General features: G+C 38.3%; 2 protein-coding genes across 4 annotated transcripts in view; both read right to left on the reverse strand.

Moving 5' to 3' along the window:
• The window catches only part of prtga (protogenin homolog a (Gallus gallus)), a 34,702-nt gene extending 30,037 nt beyond the window's left edge, over nt 1-4,665 (reverse strand). Inside the window, exons 1-2 of the mRNA XM_015043644.1 lie at nt 4,458-4,665; nt 2,309-2,611 (exon numbers count right to left, since the gene is read on the reverse strand). Coding sequence (XP_014899130.1) covers nt 2,309-2,611; nt 4,458-4,524 — 370 coding nt within the window. The 5' untranslated portion in view covers nt 4,525-4,665. The remainder of the gene's footprint in view (nt 1-2,308; nt 2,612-4,457) is intronic.
• Nucleotides 4,666-9,325: 4,660 nt separating this feature from the next.
• Nucleotides 9,326-18,794, reverse strand: part of nedd4a (NEDD4 E3 ubiquitin protein ligase a) — a 41,307-nt gene continuing 31,838 nt past the window's right edge. For 2 of the 3 annotated variants that reach the window (XM_015043646.1, XM_015043647.1), the window contains 16 exons: nt 17,260-17,502; nt 17,097-17,174; nt 16,917-16,971; nt 16,778-16,836; nt 16,392-16,457; nt 16,082-16,311; nt 14,198-14,319; nt 14,018-14,088; nt 13,836-13,931; nt 13,682-13,755; nt 13,543-13,603; nt 13,409-13,468; nt 13,202-13,309; nt 13,017-13,113; nt 12,352-12,424; nt 11,233-11,335 (listed from right to left, as the gene is read on the reverse strand). In XM_015043646.1, coding sequence (XP_014899132.1) covers nt 11,233-11,335; nt 12,352-12,424; nt 13,017-13,113; nt 13,202-13,309; nt 13,409-13,468; nt 13,543-13,603; nt 13,682-13,755; nt 13,836-13,931; nt 14,018-14,088; nt 14,198-14,319; nt 16,082-16,311; nt 16,392-16,457; nt 16,778-16,836; nt 16,917-16,971; nt 17,097-17,174; nt 17,260-17,502 — 1,596 coding nt within the window. Of the gene's footprint in view, nt 11,336-12,351; nt 12,425-13,016; nt 13,114-13,201; nt 13,310-13,408; nt 13,469-13,542; nt 13,604-13,681; nt 13,756-13,835; nt 13,932-14,017; nt 14,089-14,197; nt 14,320-16,081; nt 16,312-16,391; nt 16,458-16,777; nt 16,837-16,916; nt 16,972-17,096; nt 17,175-17,259; nt 17,503-18,794 lie in introns of all 3 variants that reach the window. The other variant, XM_015043645.1, reaches the window with a different exon arrangement.

The raw sequence follows: 18,794 nt of genomic DNA on the forward strand, positions 1-18,794 counted from the left end.
CCTTCAACTGAGCATTTCTCAGGTATGTGAAAAGTTTATGAGCTTCCAGATAGACCTTCTAGCAGGTCTAAGTGCCCATCCAAAAACAAACTGGAAAAGCTTGATGGCAGCTTTTACTACCACTTTACTTCAAGCTACAGCGAAGTATTGATCGATTGATAAAAATATCTGAACTGTTGAGCAGTTTCAGAACGGCAGACATTCACAACCATGTAATAGAAATTAATGCTAAACTCACCCATCTGAACACATCTAAATGAAATGTTCACTTTAACAGATTTATCATTTTCTAACTTCAATAGATTTATCAAAACAAGTATTTCATTAACAACAAGCAGCCTGAAATGGGATGATAAATGACAAATTGATCAATTATCCCAGCAATAATCGCGATAAACGATAATATCGTTCTTTTGAGAACATTTTCAAGTAACATATTGACAATGGCATAATAATCCACCTTTTAAAAACCAATAAACTTTAATTATGTAAAGAATACTTCACACTGCAACTGGAAGATATTTTAAATATCTAAAATTAAATGGAAAGAAAAAATCCACCTACAAGTAAAGCCACAAAAAAAACGTCTCTGTGAACAAAATCACCATTCAATTTAGTTCTACAGCTAATGATTATATTGGTTATCAATTACTCTATCGATTAGTCTGATGATTAATATTGACACAATATTTGAAATATGTTAAAAGATGCAAATGAACCAACAGTTTGATTCCCTCTGTTAACACGAAAATAAAAATTTTACTGCCTAAAATGCAATAAAATAGGATTTTTTTTTTCACTCAATCTGCACTTGAAGAGTTTCAGGTCAAACATATTTATCATAAACATGTTTTACCATAAATGCAAAATGTGTATCATTTTTGGAATAATTACTGTTCTGAATATATAGTTTTTTGAGTTAATCAGCTGCTAAAGTAGTTGACGATTATTCCAGCAATCAAATCGTCTTGATTAAGCCCATCGATTGGATTAATCAGAATGAAAATGATGGAGCTCATCTGGCTTAATGCGACATGTGAGCGTTTTAACTCTGGTGGAAATGGTTTGGTCAAAGTTTGGTGAGGGAGGTAGAGATGGCAGAAGGTCCCAGCGGACACATCTCTGACCTTCCTCCCCCTGAAAACACGACAGGCGCTGCGCTGCGCTGGGGGGAGAGCATTCCTGCAGAAACAATTCCTCAAGTGATCAGGGTGCAACAACATGAAAGCCCGGCCCGGGAATGGGGGTCATCTGCTCTTTAGCGGCGCAGGGCCGGTTTCCTGGACAGCTCCTAACCTTCCAGATCTCCCTCCCCTTCATTAACACACCAATGGGCTTTTCCCCAATCCAGCCAACAGTTCCTCCACTTTGAACACTTTGTTCTGCTCCCAGTCCTGAAGGCACCAAATACATAAATAACGGTACGATTTGCTGTTGAAGTGTGCTTAACATTAAAACCTCTGAAGTACGACAAAAATGACTTACATTTAACGTCTACGTGTTACATGTGGTTTCGTCAAACGTATCAGTCACCAAAGCAACCGAAGGGAGAATTCACACCAGCCATGTTTGGGTCGGTTTAATCCAAATGGTTCGCCTAAAAACCTCGGCCTCGGTTCGATTAAAGTGAACTCTGGTGCGATCTGCATGCATATTTCAATGCAAGCAGGAAGCGGATGACAGCGCAGGGCATTCTGGGTAAATTCAACCAGAACAAATGTGTGAGTCGAACCCTAGTGGGAGAAATGGGTCATGATTTTTTTTTTTTTTACCAATTACAAAAGAGAAATCCTATTTTTGCTGAAATCTGGTGTTGCTCCATTTTTTTGTTTACATTTTGTGAAGAAGGAAACTGAATTCAGTGTCTTCTTCAGATGCTTTTGTGCCATTTCCTTCAGTGGGTTTTGGTGCAGTGCCCCCACAGGCAAGGAGGGGAACAGGTTTTTCAAAGAACAATATGAAAGTGAAGCACAACCAGATGAAAATGTAACAAATGTTGCAATTTTGGTCCCGACTGTGACAAGAATTTTGATTTATGGTATTAGAAAAACCAACAGTATTACGTAAAATGTTACTTTTACTATTTTTTCCACAGTTTCTTCCACAGCAGATCAATAAATAGCATTAAAGTGATATAAATGTAATGATATAAATCACCCAGTAAGTAAGCAGCGTCTTGAAGGTCTTAATTTCAAGAGCAGTGTTTGTCTCAGTCATACAAAAGTGCAACAAAATATTGCATTAAAAGTCAACAATGTCCACCAGTAGCACTGAAATGTCTCCTAACCGAAGCGCTTCCTGTACTCACTTGCGATTGTGAGATGGGCTTTCTGGCTCAGGATTGTTCCGTACTTGTTTTGAGCAAGGCACTGATAGCAGCCTTCATCTGATTTGTCTCCTCTTCTGCTTTCCACCTCAGAAATAAAAAGGGAGCCGTTGGAAAGCAGGTAGACCCGTTCATTTTCCACGACTTTCACTCCGTTCCTGAGCCACCTGACGTCGATCGACGCCTCCCCGCGCGCCTGGCAGTCCAGAATGACCGCCTCCTTCCGCATGACGGTGGCATCACGGGGCTCTTTGATGAAAAATAACTCGCTAAAGCTAAAAACACCTGTGGAAAAGAAACAGAGAGAGGAAAGAGGCTTATTAACAATATCAACACTTATAGAGTGGCGGTAATTACGAGTGTTAAAGAGGTTTGGCTCAGTAAACTTTAAATCGGTATGACCAGTGAAAGTGGAAGCCAATAGTTGCCCCTGTTTAATTTCACATTTAAAGGTTGGCGGGAGGCCAAATGGAGGTTTACTGTCCGGCTGCACCAAACAGCATTTCTGCTCCATTTACTTTAAAGTCTGAAACAAATGATCCATCTACTCCTCATGAAAACATCGATTCACCAGAAACACTTTGTGTTGTCAAATGACTTCTGGTTTACCAGCTTTTTGTGGTTTTAGAGTTAAGCTTTCATTCCTAACTCTGTTTCTAAGACGTCCCAGTAGGGCAGGGGAAGGGAAAGGAAATGGCTTTTTAGTCCTGAAAACGGTAAAACATGTTTTCAATGGAGGGGTAGCAGAATATTAAGCTGGGTATGGTTGTTAAATGTCGTTAATAAGCACTCAAATATGACCAAATTACATATTTTGCCATTTTAAAAGTGTTGGTATCAAAACCAAAAGAGTTTTGTTTAAAAAGTTAATTTTAAAAAATCATTTTATATTATTTTCAACATGAAAAATAAATAAAAAGCTAGGAAAAACTAGCACTGTCAACATAAAATCAACTTTAAAGTCTAGATTAGTTCTTTTGGATTAAAGTTTTTCCTTCACAATCATAAAAAAACAGTCTAATAGGATTTATAAATGATAAGAAAAACCAACTTCTTCAAGCACTTTAGTTAAACAGCCTGAATTAAGTGCAAAGGTGTAAAACACAATATATACTGTTATTACAATGTTGGTTTGTACAATATGAGGAATGATGGCATGAAATATCTGCAGAATCAGTAATAATAAATATGGACAGACTTCAACTTTAATTATATTCAGGATCGATTTTATGTTGAATGGTGCCTCATTTTATGCATGTAGTCAATATCTTACCACAATTTTCAACAATAGCATCACAATCAAGTATTTTTCTAATGTCAAGGGACAAACTGTGGAGAAGTAGCTAAAGGTAACAATATAAACCTTACTGCTTTGGTACAATAAGTATCATTATTTATTATTTTTATCGCCCCAGGATGACAAATTTATTATAATAGATAAAACAGCATCACTAGCAGAAGTGACCCTTTGACTGTTCCTGTTACTTTTATTTAGTTTTGTTAAAAAGGACAAAACGAAACAAAACTCTCTATTAAAGTCTTTAAACATATTTAAATCTAACATCGAGTGTACAAAAGCACACCACAGATTCCAACATATGTTAAAGTAAGTACACCCTAAAAACTGTGGATATCAAACTTAAATTTCTCTATATAATCTCCATTTCATCTATATGCACACTGGAAAAAAGGAGAATGCAGCTCCAACTTTTAAAAACTTGGTAACAAATAAAGTTTGTCCAGGTTGGCTTATTAAGTTGTGAAGGTAAACAGGCGTAAATAAAGTAAGTTCACTAACCTGAATGAATTACTTCAGACCAGCTGGATTCTCCTTTTTCAGCGTAGAAACGCTTTGAAATTAGTTGTAACTATTTTATTCGCAGTCATGGTTACTGGTTAGTGAGAAAGTCTGAATAGTTTCTCATTAAAGCAGCGAGAAAATGATAAATAACGACAGCAGATTGAGCTAAACTCGTGTTTAAACCGGTAAATAACTTCAGTTTCCTCGACAGAATGAAAAGTTAATCCTCACAGAGTGAATCAGTTCAAACATATTAAAGCTGCGGCCTCATCTCGTCCCTCCTGCGCCGCTTTAGCTGCTTTAAACCAAACCAACCGGAGCTTTTCTCACCTGAGATTGGAAGAAAAAAGGCAAGAAGCAGCAGCCGCTGGCGCCGTTTCCCTTTCAGAGGAGCCATTTACGGTAATTGTCCAGCATGCCAGCTACTCTCTCATGGCTGTTTCCTCCGCATGAGCCGCACTAACACTGACGAGGACAGAGATGCACAGGGGTAGTTTCCCTCCTCTGGGATGGACGGAGGCAATTAATCACCCCCACCGAGTCAGCGTGTGGTCCAGCGCCCCCTGCAGGCAGGACGCACACACTCCGGTTCACACGCATACAGATAAAACCAAGATTTGATTCATACAGGCCATTTTAATGTGATAATGTTTATTTAAATTAAAGGAATCACAGATAATTAAACCAGGGGTGTTCAAAGTGTGGTCCGGGGGCCATTTGTGGCCCTCTGAATGACTCGAATCTGGCCTGCAAGAGCAACAAAAGTAATTTCTGATTTATTAACAAGGCTTCTGCATTCAGAAACAGACACTGATTAATATATTGTTGCTGAAAAACAACCCCCAAAAAACAAGGAAACAGTGTGACCGTCTTTTAATAAAGTTATTAAGGAACCTTAGTATCATTCAGATCCACAATTATTTACAGATCCTTCTTGTGTAAAAGTCCCTTTTCAATAAAATCATGCACATTTAGTTCAGTTTACTGAGAAGATACAATAACAGAGGCAAAACAAATTCATTTTAATCTTTTTTGTTTTATTTTCGTCCTGGCAGTTTTGTCCCTCATGGCAAAAAGTTTATTAAATTAATTTAAAACTATAAAAGAGAACAATCGTTCCTCCTTAGTGAGCTTTATGTGCATGCTCTATATTAATACTATGTTTGTGTAAAAGCAGTAATTTCCAACAAGTTATGTCTAATTTATAAATAAGATTCCCTCAGAGTTTGTATGTAGTGTGTTAAAACTGTTAAACTGTGATGAACCAGTGAAACCAGTGAAACCAGTGAAACCATGGCTTTCCCCATCAGGATCCTTCCCCTCATCAATACGTCACGTCGATGAGAGCAGATCCATCAGGATCAGAGTCAGGCTGCTCACCAAATGGTCTCTGCAGACCCTGAGAAAGAGAAATGTTGATGAAAATGAGTTTGTCCCCTCAAAGTGTGACCCGCAATTACCAGGAAGCATCGATGGGAGCCGGACAGCTGCTGCATCGATCCGCCGTCCGTCACTGATGGAGGACGGAAACACACCCCCACGAGGGTACCACACACACACGCGCACGCACACACACACACACACACACTTCCTCCATGTGTCATTCAGCAGCAAAGACCAGATGGGATAGAAAAATGTATCTGTCATGAATGGTGGTTGAATTTGGACCCAACTGAAGAGATGCAGAGGCAGAAGTTGAGTTGGTGGATTTAATGAATAATCTTAGAAAATAAAAAGTCCAGGAAAGTAACTGGAACACTGGACAACAAAACACAAGACAAGAACCGGCGAGTTGTGAGTAAGAATGAGGAGGTTAAATGCTGAAAGTTTAAACCAAGGAGCTGGTTTAATGAGAAAAGTGATGCAGGTGAGAGAGATTGGCACAGCAGCTGCCTGAGGGGCAGGAGAAGGTGGCAACAGGGGAGCTAAGAAAATATACTGGGTGAAAAACACCAGGGAACTAAAAATATATATTTCTAATACAAACACTAAGACTAAAGAAAACCTGGTAAACTAGAGGAGAAAAAGACAAGAGGGAAAAACATAAACAAACCTAAACTGAAGCAAGGCTGATCTAACAGCAATAAGAACCTAGAGCTAGAATAACTAGAAGATCTAAACAAAAAAATAACCTAATTACAATCACTACAAAAAGATGGACATAGATTGAGACAAAAAGACTAAACCTAAAGTAACAAAACTAGAAAACTAGAAACACTTTGGGGGAAAACTAGAAGAAATAACTTAACTGGAGCCACTAGAGAAAGGTGAACTGGACTCAGACATGCAAGAACAACTGAAATAACCAAGAAATAAACATTAGAAACACGACAGGGAGGCTGAATTAAGGAATAACTAGAAGGACTAAAGAAATAACTTAGCTGAAAGAAAGACATACATAAACTCAGACATCACAGAATAACAATAATAAAACTAAAATCTATCTGTCTGTCTGTCTATCTATCTATCTATCTATCTATCTATCTATCTATCTATCTATCTATCTATCTATCTATCTATCTATCTATCTATCTATCTATCTATCTTTGCTCTAGAAGTTAGACCATAAATACTTGGTACACTGTAAAACATTTTAAGGTGGTTTAACTTGAAAATGAAAGTCCACCTGCTGCCTTGAAATGCAATTTAAGTCAAGAAGAAAATTATTTTGGTTTTATCTCAGAAGTTAAAGTTCCTGAAGTCGATTTAACAACAAGAGACAAACTGACTAAACCTTGTTTTTTAGGCTCATTAATCTTGAATTGAGCTTTAACTTAATGCTGCAATTTAAACCAAGTAATTATGCAGGAAAAACCTGCTCTCACCTGGTTAAAGAGCCACATTTCTCTATTGTTTTACTCACAATATAAAGTTAAAATGACCACTTACTTTAGAATAGTTTAAATTCTTGTTTCAAACTGCATGAAATTTATTAATGTGATGAAATTTATTAAACATCACAACGAATTGTCCTGAAAAACATTTAGCAGGAACAGGAAGTTACCCTCCAGGTTTGCAAACTTAATAACACACAAGAGTCAGACCAATGTAACACTTCAAGACAGGAAACCAAACAAGCCGCTAAGCATTCTGGGAAATGGTTCCCACTCCTGTCTAATTTCTTCTTTCAGTTTTTTAAGTCTTAATCTACAAACTAGTTTATTCAACTGCTGGAGGTTTGACTAAATTAATAAAAAGTTAACACAGCTCGTTGGTGTAAGTTTAAAACTCGCTGCATTTATTTGACTGGACGACAGTAGGTGGTAGTAAAAGTGGCTGAGAGGTTTTACAGTGTGACGTCTTTTTAACTCGACTCTTCCAGGAGTTAGGAACGGATCGGTTCGGTTCTCTTGCTTAAGGTGGGAAAGCGAGCAGCTCCTGGCCACTTCCTGTCTCCGTTCAGTCAGTCGGGTTCTGGGTTTGGACCAGTAGGCCGCAGTCGGTGAGTAGAGTGAAGCTCTAGGCTCGGGTCAGGCTCTGCTGCAGCCCGATCAATTCCTTTCACTCATTATCAGCTTATGCTTTCTCTGTGAGCGTGTTGGTCCAAAGGAACCAGCCTTCCCAGTACCATCTGCCGTTGGGTCAGTGTGGTGTCCCCCCGCCTGCGCCCATCCCCGCTGACCTCCAGAAGAGTCCGAAAGGCTGGCCTGAATTGTGCGTGACCTTTCCGCTGACCCCCATGGAGGGAAGGGGCTTTACTGCCTCAATGCAGGAGGCAGAAAGAGACAATAGGGCTGCAGCTCTGCAGCCGAGGATCACCAGCTTTCAGAGAAGGAGGACGTCCATTTCATACCGCAGGGCTGCAGAGAATCACTTACTGATCAATGATTTAACTGGTTTGAAGTCCTGAAATCTCATCAAATACAGTGAGAATATACACTAAAAAAAGAAACATGATTATTTCTCACTGTCTGAAGTTAGATTATACCAAACATTTCTCGTTTTATGTCACTCAGAATTACCAGAATTATTTATTTTTTGCAAAATGTTACAAAACTTGAGATTTTTTTCTAACTTATTTTTGTCTTTGGTCCAGTTTCCAGTGTTAATATCTTGAAATAAGGTAAAACTTTTCAGCAAGATATTAGAGCTTGTTATATCGATTTTAAAAAGTATTAGCTCCTCTTGCAGATTATTTCACTTATAACATGACAAATTTTCACAGGTTTTAAGTGAAAAAAAAATCTGCCAGTGGAACTTTTTCATCAATGTTAAGGATTTATTTACTCAAAACAAGCGCCTACATCTTCTAAAAAGTTAGTTTATCTTATTTCAAGTGAGCTAAGATGTTTACACTAGAAACTAGACCAAAAGTACTTGGTGATACTTTGTGTTTTTGCATTGACCAGCGGATCCCACCGAACCCCACCGAACCGTGACTCTGCAAATATGTGACGCCCAATGTGAGCTTTAACGCCCCCTGCTGGATCAATTCAGCATCAAACTACGACATCCTCAACAAAACAAAAGCATTACCTTGTACTAAGGAGTAATGACACTCAAAGGAGATTAGATAAGCTTATTTAAAAAAAAATTAGAGAATAAGCAACAAATATCGCTGCAATTGCATCCATTTAAAAAACGTTAAAATAGATGTTAAAGGAAATTATTTTCTGATCAGGTTTATAAATAAGAGAACCATGAAGGAAGGAAGTATTAATGCTAGACAGAAACTTTACATTTACATCAAGTTTACATGATAATACATGGAGACAAATATTTACACTATGTGTGTCTGGAAAATTATTAATGCCGCACCAATACACAAAACAACAGTAATTATTTTTATTTTGACGACCGTCTCACTGTGTGACACTTCCTGTTGCCAGGCAGATTTTTTGTGTTTCTGATTTCCTTTGTACTTTTTCCATGATGACTTTACCACACAACAACTTTACTGAATTTAAAAAACAAGAACTGTGTGATAAAAAACCAGTAAAAACAGAAACGATCTGTAATGAGGTAAGTACTTTTTTACAGCATTTTATGTAAATATTTCAGCCTGGAAGCATAATTATGAGCATGTTTGTGCAACCAGCTGTAGTTTTTTAAATTCCTTACAGTTTTTTTTAAAATAATCATTCAAGCACGACAAAAACATCAAAATATAAACATATTTATACCCATGGCAAGCGTATAAAACCTTTTTGCCCCACGTCATAAGAAATAAGCAAATAACTTGACATAAAGTCGTTGCATTCGGGGTTTTATGTGTTTATTTTGCAAACATTTATATTCAGTCTATAGATATGCTATAGGTAGTTAAAATTAATGAAAAAAATAATTCTGCCCTTTTTTCTGCTGTAATGTCGCCTCTAGCATACAAAGAGATATGATAACACCTTTAAAGTCTACATAACGTGTCACAAATGAAGGCCTTGATATTTCTCTTTAAAATGAATGTGAAAGGAGAGAAAGTGCTCGTTTTAAGCAAAGTTCACATGTAAACATTTAAACACATGAAGCAAAAGGTCATGAGTGATTCAGACAGTCTGCAGTTTGGCAAAGGTTCAGAAGTAAGACTCGTCAACAAAGTGCTTCACTTTATAAAAGCAGGAGTAAGAAAAACGTCAGACAGGAAGCGGGCCGCGTTATCGTCCACCCTCGCCGATCTGTAAACATGGCAGCTAGTGTAAACGCATTTCACCGGTCAGAAAATGTTAAAACTGCTGCTCAAGTACAGCCATTTCATACAAAGGTATCACAAATTAGTTCTCAGTTTGAGAAGAACAATCTGTACACAAAAAAACGTTGACGATGCGCTCTCAAAAACGGAGCTGCAATCAGACGCCCCCTGATGAGATAAAAACGGTGATGTCACAGGACAAAAAAAATAAAAAAAAAACAAAAAACTATTTAACATGTTAAGGCCACCTGGCAAAGGTTTAAGCTAAAACCCAGGGATAAAAAGTGAATTTACATCAATTCTTCCGGTGCAATCAGAGTGGAGAAAGATGCTGAAGGTAGATGTAAAAGGCACAGGTGTGTCTGCAGGTACGTTAACGCAACATGAGAAAAACTAAAAATTTAAGAGGTACTTGGGTATTTTACATCAATATATACATGAGTGCATAGTATCCAACACTGTGTGCTGCAGCCACTTCTGCTCCTCTATGGATGACACAGAAACAATAATTACTGAAGCTTCTCACTGGTCCAGGTTCATCACTACCTCAACAATCTAATATTCACCAACACATTTAGATTAACTCGTCGCTCAAACGTGTATGTAACGCTGTCCGCTGTAAGTGGCTTTGAGGTCCATGCATCCAAATATCTGAAATACTGGAATGAAAAATGTAAAATACAGGAAATAAACTGATGGGGAAAAAAAGCTGTTCACAACGATTTTCAAACTAAATCAAAACGGTTAGGTATTTTAAAATAGTGACAAATTTAGTTTTTTATTTTAAGAAGAAGTTTGAGCTCAGATGGCGACTCTGGTTAGTCACCATCTTTATCTGGTTAACAGGTCATCTTTATCTGGTTAACAGGTCATCTTTATCTGGTTAGTCGCCATCTTTATCTGGTTAACAGGTCATCTTTATCTGGTTAGTCGTCAGTCACTACCATCTTTACTGCTGGTAGCGACTGATATGTTTCTGTTCAGTTGTGAAAAGTTTATAAAATAAACATTATTTTCCTGTCGATTGAACTAAAGCAAACTAAATGGTAGTAAATGTTACTTTTGTTGAATGAGATGGTCTGAATCCAGCTGCTTTGTGCAGCCGGATGCAGCTGGACTTTTCCACACCAGTGCCTCAGATACGTTCAGGGAGGCATGAATTCATTACTTCACAGTATTTATGCATATCGGCTCACAAAAAAAAAAAAATCAACCTATGTTTAACACATCACAGCATTTAACCAGAACAAGTGACAGTAAATACATACACCTCTGAGCGGCTCCCCATAAGGAATCTGATTTGTAAACGTTGAAAGGTGCAGATAAATAAAGTATCTGTCTCTTTTTTCCTCCTGTGAGCTCCGTCAGTGGACCGAGCGACGGCTCTGAGGTTTTCCTTCATCTGACCCTCAGCTGGCAGGTCGCGGTCCTGGTCTGACTGCAGCAGCATCCGCTCCCCTCGTCCAATCACGGCGGCCGTTAGTCGACGCCGTCGAAGCCCTGGGCGTTCTCGATGGCGATGTTGAGCTTCTCCCTGAGCTTCTCGAACGACTCGTAAGGAGGGAGGTCCAGACGGTTGAAGCTTTAGGGGAAGAGGAGGAAAATGATCAGGATCAAATCTGCATGTGGGGAGAATCTCTAATAGGGATGAATTAGAATGAAAAATGCCTGATTTTATTTATTGTTTCAAAAACAAGCAATCAGCAGGAAAGAGGAAACGTCTGCATACATAACGAAGAAACTACACTTTGAAACTAATCCTACCCCTTAACTCAATTTAATGAAATATACAACTTATTGACTCAATAATCATCAAAAATATTAAATTAAAACCATGTTATAATATTTGTGTGCCTGTTCAGCATACTGTGTTAAAGAGACACCAAATAAATTATATTACAAAATGGTTACAAACCAACAAGACAAGAAAATCTACAGATACTAACAGTAATAATAATAATAATAATAATAATAATAATAACAATAATAATCGTAAATAACAATTGGACATACAGCATCAGAATAATTACTAAATCCTAACCAAATTCTTCTTAATCTGTGTTATGTAACAATAAATAAAATTTAAAATTAAAAAACAGAGAAAAAAATGATACTAATGACAGTAAGATAACAAAATAAACAACTATTAACACAGAAAAAGGAAGGGAGAAACTCATATTTGTGTTAATTTCCATCTTCCCTGTCCAGTGTGAGTATCATAGCTTTGTTTGTATTTTTAAACTAGTTGATGTTTTGACATTGTTTTAGCTCCATATTCATTTCATTCCAGCTACTGTGATACAAAATCTTTTCATAGCTGTTTGGACGCTACACATTTTGAAATTCAGTGTTCAGTCGAAGTCTGATAAAGAAGCCGACTGATCAGACAGAAAGGAAAGTTGAGTGGAAGGAAAAAGTGTGATTGAAGTGCATTTAAAAACCTATTTCACTTTCATAAGCTGAGATGCTTTGACTGTTTCTGGCATTAAATGACTCACTGACAGCCACTGACTGATTTATGAGCAAATCTTTATGTTTACAGTAGATTTTAATCCAGTTTAATTTGATGATGTTGTTTTTAATGGATGAAGCGCTCACCATGTGTGGGCTCTGGGAAGTTTATCACTGGTTCCCCAGAGCTCGATGGTAAACAGCTGCGGTCCGTTAGAGCCTGAAAGTAACGACAGAAACAACAGGAGACGTTTTACTGACGTCAGTTCAGAAAAACACAATAAAAAACAAAGTAATAAACACTGGAAATTAAAGCCTATTTTTAAGTGAAACAGAAGAAATTACAGTTTTTTTGTTAAGGGCTGAAGTGATTAATCGATTATTGAAATAATCATCAAACAATTTAGTAATCGATTATTGAAAACTGGAGTAAAAAAAACTATTTGCTGAAAGAACACCACACAAAATTAAACAAAAACATTTACATTTTGAATTTAATTTAATAAAAAATCCTTCTTTCTCCGTAAATATGTTCAAACCAGAAGTTTTAGCTTCACCTCTTTCAAATTCTGCAGAAAACCTTTAGCTGTCTAATTATTACTGACTTAATCCAATTTTTAAAACTTATAAATATTTCTTTGGCTGCAGATGCTACAAAAACATCAAGTGTTGACCAAACAAATGATATGTTGTCGAAATAAAATGTTTATTTTCTTAATTAAGAAAGGAATTGAATTATTTATTTTCATCTTTTAATGCATTTCTAATTATGTGGTTAAAAATCTACAGACTGTGCCTTTTTTCTGTCTCACCGTAAAGTTCTGCGAACCCGTTCATCGGGACTCTGGACGTTCCCGTCACAAACTGCAGGAGTCGGATTCTCTTTTCTGCATCCATCAGCAGCACCGTCTGCACAAATCAATAAACAATAATCAATAAACAATCACATCCCAGCCAAATGACGGACTCTGAACCGAGGTGAGGAAGATGCTCTTGCCTTCCAGAACCACTGGATGACCATGTGGTCGCCACAGTAACCGTTCTTGTACTTGGTGTTCTGCCTCCAGTCGTTCACGTCCACGTCTCCCAGGCCGCACATGAGCAGCTGGGAAAAGAGTAAAAACACGGAGAGCGGATTATAATCTAGGTTTTCCCACAGGTTTATTAAACATTTTAACACCAGATCAACTACATAAAAACTCACCTCAAGCTCGTTCTCATCAAAAATCCTGATCAGATCCTTTGGTATCAGCTCAAAGAAACCCTGAAACACATAAACATTTACTTTTTCTTTTCCTCCATTTTTACTGCTTCACCACCTCAGAAACATTTACTTACCTCTTTGAAAGCCATCATCTGTTTCTGTATCCTGTTCACAAATCTCCACTGCATCACCAGGCTGCCACACACAAAACGTATGATAAACCCGTCATTTAAGCTTTCAGAGCAGTAATAAACGTATCTGAGTGGTTCTTACTCGATGTATTGCTTCTTGTTTTCATTGGTGACAACAATCTCAGAGCCTCCCGGTTTCAGGTCATGCTGGTGAGTCTGCAGGACGATATTTATTATTTATTACAAGTTATTTAAATTAAATGTCTGGAGGAAAGTGTTGGAGATGCTGAACATGCCTCTCCAAACAGCTCCTCATCAATGGTGAACCTCAGGTCCAAATCCTCCGGGTCGTTCTCCAAAATCCACTTTAAGGAGTTAAAGTACTCGCTGTCCTAAATTGAAACAGACGCAGATTGAAAACGGTCAAAATGTTCCAGGTAATTTTCAGTTCATCGTCTCCAAACGCGGTGGAACTCACGACAGACTCCATGTCCTGCAGCGTGATCGGCTTCTGCAGCATCATCTTGTAGAACGGCCGGATGAAGAACGCTAGAGAGGTAAACCGAGAGACGAGGCTCAGAAAACATCCATCATCGCAGCAGGAGGAGTTTTTATCAACGTTGAAGCACCACTTCCTGTTCAGTCAGGAAGCGCTTACCATCAAGGAGTTTTCCGTGAAACACCGCCATGCCAGCCACACGACCAATGAACTTGAAGTAGGTCAGGTGGTCTTCATTGCACAAACCGGAGTTGGGGTTGATCTGCAGCGTGTAGTTGTCTCTGAAAGGAACAGAAGATTAACGAAAACAAATTCAGTTTTTCAGCTTGTGTGCGTGTTTCTAGTGTCAGAAGCAACACCAAAGCTCTGACTGATGCTTATCTGAGGTAATGTGATTCGCTGGGTTTGGTTACAGACGACGTTCTGGGGTGTTGGATGATAAAGAACCGACTCTAACCAGCTGGCTCAGATGAAATCAGATGGCAGGACAGACAAGACGTTTTCTCAATCGGCAACAAAATAACAGCAACGCTCTCTCTCACGGCGACTCAAGCTTGGCCTAGTTAAAGCCCTCTGACCTGAAAACTAACAAGTCAGCAGCAGAAAGGGTTGCTTGCTTCTCTATTAAGCAAAACATGCAAAGAACTAAAATTAAAGTGCATTTTTACCTGAGTGAACGATAATCAGGCCAACACAGAGGCCCTTTTCTGTGCTTTAAAGTGACGCTGATTATCAGTTTTCCATTTGTTTCTTTCTTAAATTTTATGTTGGAATGTAAATCTTTTTCTATTTGTGAGGTTTCTACATGACCTGTGCAGAGGAAGCAAGATCACTGCAGAGACACAAAACCTTACCAGGTATTTTTGGTCTAAATATTTTAGTACAGTTTCTGCAACATATTTGAGCTCATTGTACGTGAATGATTCCTTAATATTGATTAAAAGTCACAGTTCCTGTCTCGTCATAAGTGAAATAATCTTGTGAGATTTTGTGTTTTTGCACTGTAACGAAGCAAAGAAAATATTTTAATAGAATCTTTTCTGACTAGCCGTTTGTCACAAATACAGTTTATTCTCTTACTTCTTTATTTTACTTCTGGAATGTGATATTTACCAAAAACAGAAGTTGACATACAATAACATTCAAGCAAAAATAAGAGCTATTAGCTGATAAACTGGCATTGACAGGACGATGCAGCTGCACCGTCCTTCAGGAGAGTTTATTGTAAATATTTATTATTTCATAAAGACATGACGTCTAGATTCAGTTCTGCTCTTCATATTCCTTCTTTTTGGTGTTTTTTTTTTACATTTTAACACGGCACTGAAAGCAAAAAGCAGCTGAGATTCATATGTTTTAAAATGGATTTGAATCAGTTTCTATTAAAGCAGAAACATTGGCATATATCACATTAGTAAAGCATATAATTTAGACCTTTAATCAGACAATACAAACATTTATAATAGCCGGTTCACTTGAAAACACATTTTAAATATATCTGTTTAAGATTATCTTCAACACTTTGGAGGACGGAAGCTTTTCAACACATAGTTAATGTTTTTTTATGGGTGCACTGATTTATCGGTGCTGATTTCCTTAATTTTGGGAGATTGGTGATCGGCTGATGTTTGCATGTGAAGCTGATATCATCCACTGATCTTTTCTGCTTCAGCAAAAGTCTAAAAATCAATCGCCGTCCTCTCATGTCAGAGAGAGACAGGCCTGGCAGACCGACTCTCCAGGTCACGTCTGCACATTTACAGTAAAAATAGTCGCCCCACTGTTGCCGACTCATCAACTTTCTTGCCATATTCAGCAACGTTTCAGACAAAAAACTAATTGCTATCGGACGAAATCAGAATCAGCAGGTCAGGCTTTTTAAAAGATGGTGATGAGCAATGGGACAGAAAACAGCAACAACTTCTGTTCTGATGTGGCCTTCCTATAAGACAAACAGCTCAGGTAAACAAAGAGAAGCTGATTTCTACTTTAAGTGACTAACCAAAGGCAAAATCAAACGAGATAATAAAAGTTTAAACATACGTGGCAGAATACTCGAACAGTCCGTAGTACGGGTTGAACATCTCCTTGGACATGAGGAAGAACCACTCTCTGGCCAAGCCGCCGTAGTCCAGGCCCTTTTCTCCCTCGAACTCCACCCAGAGTCGAGCCTTCAGCAGCTCCGGCCGCTTCACCGCCAGGATGCGTCTGTAGGAATCCTCCAGCACCGAGTTTCGTTTCAGCTTCAGCTCAAAGCGGTTCGGGATGTCGGCCTTTGTTGGGAACAAACGGCGTTCAGCTGTTACCTGCCGCATCAGATCTGTAATCGCTGCTGCTGTCTGATGAGACTCACCGGTTTGATCAGCTTCTTTCTGAAAAACTCGTACTTCTGCTTGTAATCTCGAGAGTAAGGCACGGCCTGCGATGAAACGACGGCATTAAGAGACACTACAGCTTTTTACTCACCGCAAAAACACAAAGTCCTAAGTATTTTTGTCCTGTTTCTAGAGCAAATATTTTAATAAATGGAATAAATAAGACTTTCAGCAGGAAACATGAGCTTGTTTTCAGTAAATAATTCTTTAAATTTGATGAAAAAGTCCTAGTTGATTTGTAAAGAGTCTGAAGAGTTACATGTAAGGTAGTTTTGTCTCATTTTACGTGTACTACAATAGAAATGAATCCAAAAATCGTGTTTTTTCAGTGCTTTTATGGCAAAATGTTTCTTTCTATACTCACTGGACCGGTTATAGCCGAGTTCTGCAGTCTGGGATCCTCCCACTGTGTGGCTCTGGTGTCTATCAGATGAAACATTTTATAAATGTCATCCACAGACAGTAAGACAATGTTAATTTTGAGTCTATGAAAGCGTACGAACTGTGATTTATGAAGAATATCCTGCCATCGCTGTGGATCCGCTCCTCCCATCCAGGCTGCAAACAAAGAAAACATCAGAAACATGTTACAGAACTTCATGTCCACCAAGCATCCAGCGACCTAAATACATATATACACAAGCATTTGTCCCAGCCATGTTGTCTGCAACCAAAGAGCTTACTGGCAGCGGGCCGAGGTCTTTGGGGTCGAGGGAGCCGGTCCTCCTTATCTGCGGAGGAATCCTGAGCCTGGGATCTTCCTGAGGAGAACAAGCAGGTTGTGTTTCAGTCACAGATAAATAACGTCAGTCGGTGACGGAGATCAGACGCCGCTCCTGCTCTCACCCAGGTGGTCATCTTTGTGTTGTGATTGATAAAGAAAGGTCTTCCGTTTGGAGCGCAGCGCACCTCCCAGCCCTGCGGTAAGCCTGAGGCCTCTGCGCTGGGTCTGGGTTGAGCGGCGTCTGTAGGGCTGACCGCCGCCGGCTGGGACTGCGGGCTGGAGTTCTGAGGCGAAGCTGATCCACTCTGTGGTGCCGCCGCCGCCGCCGCCACCGATGCTGCTGCTGCTGGTGCGTCTGCAGGTTTCTGTCCAACAAATAAACCAATAAAGTTTTATATAAAGTTTAGTATAAGAATTGGAAGAAACAGAATCGATTATTTTATAAACAGGGCAGCTTTTGTGAAACCAAATTTAATCAAAGTTTAAAATAAATCTAAAAATAAGACGATTATTTTCTCTCGCCCTTCCTGTGATTTTGTTGTGACCTGCATTTTTTATTATGTGAATGTGTTTGTATTAGTTGGTTTTATTTAATGGTTTCAATGAGTAATAAAAAATAAAGTTAAAAAAAATTTACATAAAGCTCAGCATAGCAATTTTTTTCCTGTGAAATTTCATGAATTTATATTTTATACATTATTAGAGTCTAAAGTCAAAGTAGAGAAAGGTTTGTTTTAAAAAATGTCAAATATTAAAAAACAATAGTTTTCAGTTTGAGAGTCGTGTGTGGAACGATTGTTGGGACAAGTTAAAACTGTCTTTCACTCTAAATTTAAAAAAGTTTACAAACAATTTGTTAAACAAATACAACAAGGTCTGATTATGATCATTTTCATTTATGAGTTCGTCTACAGACTCAGTTAAAATTCCTTCAAGATATATTTTAGATAAATACACAGGAAAAACTCTGCTGTTTAAATTTAGAAATGACTGTATTTCAAAATTAATACAGCCATTTAAAAGTGAAGGTATGATAAGCTTATTATTCCACTTACACGCTTTGGGTCTCCTCTTGTCATTGACAGAAATTTAAATATTCCTGTTTCCTGCTGATTTGTTAACCAAATCGAGTTCATTCAACTGGTGTTGCCTCTCCAGTCACTTCAATTCAAAAACCTTTTTCATTGCTAAATTATGCAATAAATAGACATACGAGCTCAACAACAGAGATATTTGTTTTCAATCTGTAATTTAACCATCAGTTTGGTGAGAAGCGTTATTATTATAGCCATTCAGCTTTCAAGTGTGTCAGGAAACTATGAACCTTCACATAATGTGGGACGTCTGTGCTTGCTGCAACATGAGTTGCATTCAGATGATACTTTAGGCTTGGACAGATTCGCTGATAAGCCAACTCCTTTTTGCAGAACTTGCACACAACAGCGCCCATCAGGTCATCTTTAAAAGCAAAAATGAACCACCAGAGGGCCAGGAGAGGATGTTGACTGTGTGTCAGATTTATGGCCAGAAACACAGAACAAAGATCAAGCGACTAGTTGAGTGATCTTTGTTTTGCCAGATAAACAAAAATAAACCTCTGCTATTAGTTAGTGTAGGACGTTTTCTTTACTTAAGGTTAGAGGTGTGCCGATCGATC

The sequence above is a fragment of the Poecilia latipinna genome, unplaced genomic scaffold, assembly GCF_001443285.1.
Source record: "Poecilia latipinna isolate Pla-1442-1.1 unplaced genomic scaffold, P_latipinna-1.0 Scaffold643, whole genome shotgun sequence".
Taxonomy (NCBI): domain Eukaryota; kingdom Metazoa; phylum Chordata; class Actinopteri; order Cyprinodontiformes; family Poeciliidae; genus Poecilia; species Poecilia latipinna.